Source organism: Nylanderia fulva, unplaced genomic scaffold, assembly GCF_048542155.1.
Source record: "Nylanderia fulva isolate GAGA-0341 unplaced genomic scaffold, ASM4854215v1 Scaffold50, whole genome shotgun sequence".
In the NCBI taxonomy this organism is placed as follows: domain Eukaryota; kingdom Metazoa; phylum Arthropoda; class Insecta; order Hymenoptera; family Formicidae; genus Nylanderia; species Nylanderia fulva.
In genome coordinates, this window is record NW_028190588.1 from 113,876 (window position 1) to 125,875 (window position 12,000).

The window sequence follows — 12,000 nt, forward strand, 5'->3', positions numbered from 1 at the left end:
GGAAGGACTCTTTAGGGCGTTGTTGACGTCCCTGGATCGTCCTTTTCATCTGTCTCTCATACCCGCTTGGCAGGTATTGCTGGCGGACAGCTTGGCGAAAGTCGGCCCAGCTGGCTATGGTATCGCGGATGTTGCGATACCACAGCAGGGCGTCTCCCCGTAAGAGTTCGGGTAGCCCTAACAGCATCTGGGCGTCGGTGTAGCCGTAGCCCAGGCACAGCTCTTCCGTACGCTCGAGGAATGCCAGGGGGTCCTTGCCCTCGAAGTGGCACCCCCATTTTCGGATCTGGTCCATGATCCTGGCTGGTTCAACAGGTGTCGGGGTGTAGCTTCTTCGTCTTTGGTTGGGCTTCCGGTGGCCATTTCGACGTTGATAGTGGGCACAGGTAGGTGAGTTCGAAATAGCGCGGGGTTTTGCCCGACAAATCGGCGGAGGCGTCGGCGGACCTCGTCTAAAGTTCCTTGGCTATCGATCCCGTGTCTTTTGGCCAAGGCAATAGCTTCGGTTTTTGATAATTGATTTACCCACGCGGGCATCTGGATAGGCTTAAGCGAGTCGGGATCTCCACTGGGCAGGTCCCTGTTCGGGCGCCATGTAACGGTTCACCTTTCCCGACGCCGCGGATCGGCTCGCCGGTTCCAGGATTCGGGAGGAAGGGGGAGATTCAGACTCGCTTATTCCTTATTAACAATACTTTGGTTTATTCAAAAAGAAACAAGTAAACAAAATGATTGTTGGCATAAAGCCTAAATAGAGAAACTTATTAACTACTCGGTATAAACGAAATGTTTGTTGGCATAAAGCCCTAAATAGAGAAACTTATTATAAACAAAATAAGGAGGCGTATAGCCTGTAGCGGTGTCCGGAAAAGATTTACAAATTACCCGGTATAACTTAGAGATACGGTGTACGGAGGCGTATAGCCTATAGCAGAAAGAAACCGGAAACCGGGAAACCCGGCGTAATGACGAGAAACCCGTCACCCGGTGTATAGCAGGAAGAGACCGGAAACCGGGAAACCCGGCGTAACAACGAGAAACCCGTTGCCCGGCGTGTAGCAGGAAGAGACCGGAAACCGGGAAACCCGGCGTAACAACGAGAAACCCGTTGCCCGGCGTGTAGCAGGAAGAACCGGAAACCGGGAAACCCGGCGTAATGACGAGAAACCCGTCACCCGGCGTGTAGCAGGAAGAGACCGGAAACCGGGAAACCCGGCGTAACAACGAGAAACCCGTTGCCCGGCGTGTAGCAGGAAGAGACCGGAAACCGGGAAACCCGGCGTAACAACGAGAAACCCGTTGCCCGGCGTGTAGCAGGAAGAGACGGAAACCGGGAAACCCGGCGTAACAACGAGAAACCCGTTGCCCGATACTAAAGGTAGGAGGCCAGAAACCGGGAAACCCGGCGTAACAACGAGAAACCCGTTGCCCGGCGTGTAGCAGGAAGAGACCGGAAACCGGGAAACCCGGCGTAATGACGAGAAACCCGTCACCCGGTGTATAGCAGGAAGAGACCGGAAACCGGGAAACCCGGCGTAACAACGAGAAACCCGTTGCCCGATACTAAAGGTAGGAGGCCAGAAACCGAGAAACCCGGCGTAACAACGAGAAGCCCGTTGCCTGGCTAGGAGGTCCGGAACAGGACTGGTGCCGGCTCATCCGTCGAGCCGGCTTATATACCCTGCCGGCGGTTCCCCCACTCTACCTCGAGGCTGTGGTGGGGGTAACGCCGGCGTCGTAGTGGGGCGCCTCTGGGGGTTGTAGTGGGGCGCCCCTGGGGTAGGGTGACCCGTGTATCAGTTATGATTTTGTGCTTAGGGGCGCCTTAGGCGCCATAGCCTCAAGTGGCGGGCGGGTGATCGGCCCGCGAGGCGTTAGTAACGGCCACGCCGTTACACTATTACATTGGAAATCTGTATTTTTCGTAATTAAAACATTATCATTTATACAATCATATTTAGAATTATTACAATTCTCCTGTGATAATGTAAAACATGTTGCGCTTTCTCTTTTAACATTTCTATAAAAAGTCGCTTTACTACGACGTTTCATTATATTTGTTCTTGGAAAAATTAATGTGGGATTCTTAATGATAAATTAATTGTTAAAAGAGCTTGTAAGAAATCAAAGGTTAGAAAATCTATCACTGTAAACAAATAATACAACGTGAGGAAATGATAATAATATTTATTGTTTTTGATAACAATTAATATTTACTTACTTTCTCAATAAGAGCTTCTTTTTCTGTACAAGCTTACACACTTTTTATTTATCGTACACTATATACTATGAACGGACTCAACGGACTGTATGTACTTAATAATAAAAGCGGAAAAGAGATAATGAATAATTGCTCCTTTTTCTGTAATTTCTGAACGCCATCTACATCTTAAATACATTTGAATATTCTGTAAACATTTATGGAATATAAACAATATATTCTTATAGCTGATTTTAACATGTTCTAGGTAGATTTATAGATTATTCTTTATAAACAAGGATATTCTATAGAGATGTATAGATGATTTCTTTGAGAATATTCTCAAAAAAATATTTTTGATGCTACATAGAATATTCATGCAATATTGTGTGTTATCTGGGAATAAAATTTAAATTAATCTAAAATTATAAAAATAAACTCGAAAGTTAAAACAAATGAGTAAGCGAACGTTTTGATCCAATTTTTCGGATCTTTTTCAGCGCAGTACAAAAAGCAAAATTAAAATCACCAAAGTCTAAATATTTTTAACGTATAAACGTCTAATAAACATATTTAAACGCGGTTACATCAGTAAATGAAATAAAACGTCATAAGATTAACATTAATATGACTCTCACTGAGCCATCACATTTACGTTACTGTGAGAAGCGATCTTCTCTAGTTTTCTGACTAAAACGAGGTTGGCAGGTGTTAAAATATAAAATATTAATCGCATCCTATAAATCAAAATAATTTTCTCATTACACCTCACTAATTATAATATCCAAAATCAAGTGCGTTATAAAACAATAATCTAACACATGGTATAAAAAAATGCTAATAAAAACTTACATATATTTATGATGTGACAATATTTTAATTGTAACAGTAACAAAAGTGACGCTAGTGTAATCCTCATGTCAGTAGAACGGCTCAGAGGAAACTGAAGCTCAGTTGGAAACGAAAAATTACAAACAATTATAATCATTTTGTATTTGTTATTTAATCTTAGAATTTAGGTAGTCTCTCTATAGCTTCGATATAAATATCAGATAGATTTTCAGTATTAGTCTGTAGATTGAGACTATTATTTTGTCTTTTTATGTATATCATTTCTGATACTGATCTTTTTCCGTAATATATTTCTTTATCTAAAATATTAATGTTCTTCCAATCAAATTCATGATTAAAATTAACGCGGTGGTCCGTTATTACTGATTTAGTATTAATATTTCTAATTATGTGTTTCTTATGTTCAGAAATTCTTGTGGTCAGTATTCTATTAGTCTGGCCCACGTAAGAAGCGTCGCAGTTTGAACGATTAATTTTGTAAACAACGTTGGTATTATTCAAGATGTAAAAATCTCTGAAGTCACCAGATGATAATTAAAAATGGTAGTAATTTAATCAACCAACTCTGGCTATTTAATAATCTTTATTTAATATTTACGACGTTTCGGCCATGGGTTTCGGCCCTTATCAAGTGCTAAAACACAACTTTTTATATAGAAACTTAATTTCTGATCTTAAAATGTGACATGATATAATGTGAAACATTTAACTATGTTGGTATTATTCATTTTAGAAATAGTATCTTTATGTACTCGTATATATTTATTTAATTTATTAAAATTAAAAAAAAATAATTTAAAATTCATGTTCCTAATAATATTTCTAAATTGTTCCGTCAAACCGGGTAAAAACGGTATAGTGAAAAAATGTCTTTTAAAAAAGACGTTTTTTTACTATTATTATTATTAATTGTGGTATTTTTTAATTTTTTAAATAAAATTACTAGACGTTGGTTAATAGTATTAAAGATCAAGTCACACACAAGCGGATAACAGTTCTCTAAAAGTATGTTGACAACGGTAACGAGATTCTTATAATGAAATCGTGGATGTGACAATAAAATTGTTCTATCCACTAGACCGTATATAGTTCCCCGCTTTTGACAAAATGGATGCTGAGACAAGAAATGTAAATATCTCCCCGAGAATGTCGGCTTGTGATACCAATCAGTAATTATCTTGTTGTTTTCTAAAATTAATGTCAAATCTAAAAAGTTTATTTTATTATTATCGTCAGTTTCCAGAGTGAATTGGAGTCTATTATGATAAGAATTAAAAATCATAAGTGTGTGGTCAATTAAAGTCAATGGAACAGTCAATACAATGTCGTCAACATATCTAAAGTAAATCGGGGGTGTGAATTTTAACAATTGTAATGATTTATTCTCAAGATCTTGTAAAACTAGATCTGCAATCACTGATGAGAGAGGAGAACCCATGGGCATTCCAAAGGTTTGGCGGTAGATAACGTTATTAAAAATAAAAAAGGTAGAATTTAAAACTAAGCCTATTCCATTTAAAAATTCTGATTTTGATAAGTCACAATTCTTTGAAATAAATTCCCATGTAGAGGAAATACTTTCAAGAGCCTAATCAATAGGGACGTTAGTGAATAGCGAGACAACATCTAACGAGATTAATTTAAATTCATTATCAATGTGAATCTGTGACAATTTTTTCACTAGTTCGAAATCGTTGTCAACACGACCTTCAGGCACTGGGAGGCTTTTAACTATAATCTTGTGCACGAAAGTCGCTAAGTTATACAGAGTAGTGTCAACCTATGACACTATTAATCTGAACGGACAGTTTTCTTTATGGACTTTAGGCAAGCCATATGCCTTGGGGAGAGTTCCATCAGTAAACAACAAAAGTCTGTATTCATTAGTTGAAATAAACTTAGAATTTTTCCAACAAACTAACAAGTCATGAAGACTGTTTATCAATTTTATAAAGACATTTAGACTTTGGTGATTTTAATTTTGCTTTTTGTACTGCGCTGAAAAAGATCCGAAAAATTGGATCGAAACGTTTGCTTTCTCATTTGTTTTAACTTTCGAGTTTATTTTTATAATTTTAGATTAATTTAAACTTTATTGTTTATATCAGTACATATTGATTAAATGTAATAAACTAGTTTTTATAACCGTAATATTACTTCTGCTCTTATTAGCCTTTTATATGTGTAATACTTTATTTGAATTAAAGAGCATTTAATTAGTATATTGTTTATCACACGTAAACTGAAATAATGCGTTCGACATATTTTTCATTTTTTATGTATATTGAAATTTGGTTTGGTTTTGAAACGGTAAAGTTATTAAAACGATGGATTAAGTTTCGGAAAATTATTATTACTAACTGTTCAGAAGTAAGTTGACCCCAGGTCAAGAACTTTATTATTTGTTCAAAGAGAATGAAGAAGTAGGTCGATAATTTGAAATTCTATAATTTTTGAGTTAATCCGGCACGGGGCAGCACGCACTGAACCTACACGCCGCGCTTCAAGCGTTCGATTATCGAATCGATCGGGGATGAACTGCCTCGTCATCGAACCTGGGTTTTCGCTCCTGGCACGGCTTTGCGATTAGTCACATGTGGGTTTTCCGTCGCGATTCTAATTGTTCGTAGTTCGTTTGATTAATAAAAAAAATAATCAGATTGATATTCTGCTGTGATTCAGTGATAAGTGAGATGTGAAATACGTTCACTTTGACATTCGCTAATTAACGGTAGCAACAAGGTGCGCCGTTATATACGCGACATAAAATTTGCGCTCAAAACATTGTTAACGAAGCGGAATTCAGTGATTTGGGACCAGAATTCACGCAATGGTGAAATATCAAGGTGCCGAAGTCCGATTGTTTCCACGAACGTAATAATTGTATACATGAGGCTCGCGCGTGTTCGCTTGGCACGCGTAGATCACGTGAGTTGGAGCGCGCAGATCACGTGATCAGTCATCTGGGACTGATACCTGATGTCGTGATTGTGTTTGCGTTCCTTTTTTTTCATCCCTTCGAGCCCGTGGTGCTCAACGCACTGTAATATTTATGTGATCAGTGATTCTTCATGTTAATTGAAACATTTCGGTTCGCGATTTAATATCGCATTCGCCGCAATCGGCAACGTGTACGAAATCTTAATGTGAGATTTCGAACGATTCGATACACGAGTTTCGAGCGTGTTCATCGTAACTAGCAATTGTTATGCAACAAATAGTTTTTCGGTGGTGTCCATGCAACACATGCTAGATACCATATAGTGAGACATTTCGGACTGCTTAACAACCACGTCGTACGTGTTTTCGCGGTGACTATTTTATTCGTTAATAGATAAAGATTTTATGTAAAGGTTTCAAATTAATTTGCGTTTATGTACATTGTGACTCTCGGACAAATTTAGTTAATAAATGGATTGTTTTTGTGTAATTGTGCATATAATTCCGTATTCTGGTTCTCGATTCGGCACGTGGCTTAAATCGTTACCCATCCTGCGCACCAATCGGAGCGCGTCCACCCTCCTTAAGATACAGTCCACTTTGAATCTTCCTGTGCAATCTATACACGAGACGGATATCGACGATCGGATTTACAACCCGATTGTCAGGATCCGTAGCTTCGTGCGTGAGCGTTCAACGTCAGCAATCGAGCGTACGCGCAAACATTTTTGGTCCTTCGAGCCGGATAGGAGAGTAATGACGAATCGAGAACACTGAATTAAGGACACCAGTGATATTTAAGTGCAGCGTGATTCGAGATACAGTCAGTCAAGTAATCGCGTTTAAGTAGACAATCGTGTTAGTGACATATTCATAAACAACTATAGTGTCAAAATGGAAGACGCTCTTGCAAATCAGCAAACTATCTTCCACTCAATTGCTCGAGCTCTCGACAATTTCAAAAAGATTGGTCGTTCTAATTTGACGGCCGCAAGGGTTCGTTCACGGATTGCGACTTTACAAGCTCAATGGACTCAAGGTGTGCACAATCACACCATTCTGCTTCAACTTGTTCCAGAAGATGATCAAGGGTCAATTAATTATTTCAAGAAGAATCAATTCGACCTTCACGAAGATCTCTATCAATCAGCCCTGGATCATATGAACGAATGTCTAGAAGACCTGGTTCCTGTCGTAAGTCGAGATACATCCCTCGAAACTTCTTTTGCGCAAATGGACGCATCGTCATTCTCGTTAAAGCATCTCCCTCCTATTAAATTACCGCCTTTTTCTGGAAAAAACGAGGATTGGGAGACCTTTCGCGACCGTTTTCAGTCGTTGATTATAGATAACAAAGAATTGTCAAATTTCACTCGTATGCATTTTTTGATCTCTAGTTTGACAGGTCCGGCCCGCGATGCGATATCAGGAATCAAAGTAACCGCCGAAAATTTTAAGGTCGCGTGGAAAGCGTTAACCACGCGTTTCGAGAACAAACGACGGTTGATCGAAGTACATGTGTCGACCTTATATCATCTTCCAAAGATGACTCGCGAATCAGCGTCAGAACTTCACGAGTTGCGAGATAAAACGGAACAAGCGTTAGCGACATTGAAACGTCTTGATCGTACAGCAGAGGATATTGTAAGCGATATATTAGTATACTTCATTTCACAAAAGTTTGATTCTGCTACGCGTCGAGCGTGGAAATTGAAGAGTAGCGATAACGAAAATCCTCCAACGTACAAAGACTTGATACGTTTCATATCTTCGCGCGCTATAGCGCTTGAGGAACTCCATCCTCACGAACACGATAAAACGAAGTCACATTCGAGAGTGACAAGCGCCACCGCAACTGCGTCAGTTAATTTGTCATGTCCAATTTGTAAACAATCTCACTTTCTCTCTAAGTGTCAACAATTTCTTTCAATGAGCACGGATCAACGACGCGAATTGATAAAGAAACTTAAGCGATGTTTCAATTGCTTAAGCGATAAGCACGTAGCACTTAATTGTCAGAGTAAATTCACGTGTCGCAAATGTAGCAAGCGGCATCACACAATGATCCACGTTGACTCGGGCTCATTGCAACAAACAACGAGCATTCCTGCGTCATCGAGTTCGCAGAATGTTACTAATATATCAAATGTCACAGCGCTTTCAGCGGTCACGTTAACTACATCACCGACTCCTGTGGTGTTGTCTACGGCAACGGTGAAAATACATTCGCTTTCTGGACGTTCCTTAACTGTCAGAGCCTTACTTGACGGTGGTTCAGAACTCACATTTCTTACGGAACGCGTAGCGCAAATTTTACGCTTACCTCGTATGCAAACATTTACTTCAACTTCGGGGATTAGCTGTGCAGATACCGGTACATGCCGATCTGCCGCGTTAATTAATATTTCGCCTCGCGATAAACCTGAGCCAACCTTCACCACGGTAGCTTACATCATGAGAGCATTGACGAAGTATGCTCCCAGACACGCTTCGTCATTACGTGACTGGAAACACATCTCCAACTTGACCTTAGCGGATGACGATCCGACTGGATCAACTCCTATTGACCTCATTATTGGAGCTGATTTGTATAGCAAGGTTCTTGTCAATATACGCAATGGACCCATAGGTCAACCAGACGCTATACAATCGCATTTCGGGTGGATTCTATCTGGACCTACGTCAATCCCTAATCATGTCATACAAAACACCCATGTAGTCGGCTCTACTTTGGTTTCATCGCATGTCGGAGCCCAACCTCAAGGCTCACCATTACCCAGTTCACAACAAAGGTATCATGCAGTTGCTCACTGCTGCTCCTTGGAACGGCAATTATGTAAGTTTTGGGAGGTTGAAGAAACTCCTCAACATGTTCATGCGTCCACAGAAGATAAACAATGCGAGGATCACTTTCAACGCACGCATACTAGAACAGCAGATGGCAGATATGTCGTGCGACTCCCTTTTAAAGAGGGCCCGCCTATTAAAATAGGCGACTCTCGCAGCATAGCTGAACGCCGACTTTCGTCGCTAATGCGTAAATTTGCTCGTCAACCCACACTTGCACAAGAATATTTGGACTTCATGCGCGAATATGAGCAATTAAATCATATGAAGCAAGTCGCTCCTTTGCATTCAAATAATGTTTTAAAAACGCCTATTCCTCCTTTATCCTCATCAGGAGACAAATTTGAAAACCCTTTAAGGGTCCCTGTTCGACGCCCCTCCCACCAAGGGGAACGTCTCTCAATTTCAATTACCCCGGCCCAAAATTTCAGCCGTTACAAGCATTATATTCGCGGAGGCAAATAAAAATGTATTCTGCGGACATCCTAAAATTTTCCCAAATTTAATCGATCCTAGAAAGACCCAAGGATCCGTGGGGTCACCACAATCAACTTACGGAAAAAAACTCCTTCCCTTCTTCGCAGCGTCAGCCCCCCGTTTTTGCTCTTCGAGAATCCAACTTGAACTGTGACGGGAGATTTTTCCGTTACCTCTCCCCCTAAAAAACATCTCGTCGAGAGTATTATTTGGTGCAGACATATGGGGAATTACACGGGTTCGGGGGGCGCCCCCAAAAATCGTTTTCGCAAGTGGTTTTTTTGCGTGACATCCTCCTCTGGGAAAATTCCCGGGCTCGTCTTGTGGGCGAAACTTTAAAAAAAGCTCTCTTAAAAAACCCAATTAAAGGTTTTTCCCCCCCTCGAAATTTCGCTGCCGGGTTTTTTGTTCGCTTTATTTATTTACAAGCAAATCACTTCATTTAAGCGAATTTCGATTTATTTTTTGGGGGGAAACCCCCCCTGTAGTTTTCGCTGGGTCAAAACAAAACCCCCAAATTTGGGGAAAAATTCGTAGTCATAGATAGCCGAAAAACAAACGATTTCCACCGGGGAGTTGGCATCCCCGTAAAAACCCCCCGAAAAAACCCCCCCAAATGTGCTTCCGCGGTTTCTCGGCCGAGATTTGATATCCTCAAAACCCATGGGGGGATGGGGCCCAAAGGGTTTCACTTCATTCGTGAGTGGCCCCCATCAAATTTTTCAACCACCCCGAACTCATTGGGGAAAAAAAAGGGAGTGAAACCACAAAAAAGTACTCGTGAAAAAAGGGGTCTTGCGCACGGTATTCATGGGGGCCAAAAAATTTTACGCCCCATGCAATTAACCGATTCATAAAAAATGTCAACGGAAAACCGCGGGAGATCACAAATCAAGTCCGTTTCCCCCGCCATTACACATTTAGTACATCAGGGCTCGTAACTTTTGGTGCAAAATGATCAAACAGAGGGGTCAAGCAAAAAATTTATTTCTCAGTCAAACAAAGGTTTTTAAAGGGAAAAACCCCTTGAATTTATTTAAAACCTTTCCCCCCCAAAGCAAAAGGGTTTCCCGCGTTGGGGGGGAAAATTGGAGCTTTCATCACCATTTCAATCCAAAATCAGTTTTAAAAGGATCATCCAATTTACTACAATGCTCATTTCGCTCAAAGCAATAGCCTCGCGCACGCCGGTCTTTAGCCCCTGTCTAAAATCGCCAAGAATTTTTTGGAAATTTTAAAAAATTTGGCCTTTTGTTTTAAAAAAGTTTCTACAGGTGGGGTTTTTTGCCCCGCGAGAAAAGTCAGGTTTGCCAATCATTAATGGGGCAAATCCCATCAACTCGAGTTCAAACCCCACCCCGGGGGGTTTTTTTCACAGCGGAAACGATTTGCCGGTCCCCGTGCTCCTTCGAGCCCCTTTTGGTCGAGGAATCCCCTCCGAAATTACAAGCCCTTTTTTTTTTGTTTGGGAACTCGAGCCATTCATCCCGGGTTTGGGAGCATTATTCAAAAACCCCCCATTTTTGAAAAAAAATTTTAACGATTTTTTCGCCAGACGGGGCTTGCCAGCTTAAAGTAAATTTGGGGGGCGGGACAACATTACAGGGGCCATAAAAAAAAATCCCGGCGTATCGGGGTGCTCAACGCAAAAAGGATTTTTTTCAAAATTTAAAAACCCAACAGATTGGGTTTTTTTGGGGGTTTCACCCCCCCTCAAAGCTCCTCATTTTGGAGGACTTGGGGGGGCAGGGGTTTAAAAGTGTCAAAAACCACCTTTTGTCAATTTTAAACTCACCGCATTGACATTTTAGGAGTTTTAGACGTGTTGTTTCAAAATTGGGGGCTATCCCAACTCAAACCGCCTTTTTTTTCCACTCAATGATACCCCCAGAGACACAGTTCCTGACCCCAGGGCACCCCTTTTTTTTTGGGGGGGGGCCATTACAGATCCGGGGAACCCCTTTCCCCCCTACAATTGAACAAAAAAAATTTTTCGCGTGGCAATTTCTCGACAGATTACGGGGCTTTTTTTTGGGAACAGGGCAGTCAGATTATTCAATCCTTCAACAAAAAACAAAGTGGCTCAAAACGCCCCCCATTCAGGGTTGGGGTCAAAAATTTTGATTTTTCCCCCTTTCCCCCCCACCTGTAAAAGGGAATTAGGGGGGAGTTATTTTTTTTTTCTCCGGGCCTACGGTTTTTCGGGCGTCTCAGTTAAAAAAAAGCGACGTCCGAAAAACAAACGACATTAAAAAATTGTGGGCCCATACCTTTTCGATATTTTAATTAAACGATCAACTGTCGGAACGTAAAACAGGGGTCGGAAAAAAACCCCCAAAAACCTAAAGCGCATGTAAGTTTCCAAAAATTCGCATAATTAGGAAAAGCAAGTCCTTCGTATTTTGTTTGGCGGGCGGCGGTCTTTTTTTTATACCAAGACCCCGCGTCGCTTTTAAAGAAGTTTATAAGAATCTATGTCTTAATATTGTTATTCAATCATGTAAGCCCAAATGCCTTTTTTCTGTTTTTTTTGTTTAAACACGGGTTTTTTTCGAAAATCATTAAAGCGTTAATTTTTTTTTTTTTTTTTTTTTTTTTTTCTTTAGTAAAAAAAAAAAACCCAAAAAACCCGGGGTAAGTTTTTAAAAATTCTGTAAACATTTTTGAAAACTTTTTTCGAGGGG

The 12,000-nt window shown here is 40.7% G+C and overlaps 1 protein-coding gene across 1 annotated transcript; it reads left to right on the forward strand.

Moving 5' to 3' along the window:
- The first annotated feature begins 6,886 nt into the window (after positions 1–6,886).
- On the forward strand, positions 6,887–9,304 carry LOC146721311 (uncharacterized). Its single transcript, XM_085487146.1, has one exon. It carries the CDS (start codon positions 6,887–6,889, stop codon positions 9,302–9,304), a length of 2,418 nt encoding a protein of 805 aa, XP_085343272.1.
- The last annotated feature ends 2,696 nt before the right edge of the window (positions 9,305–12,000 follow it).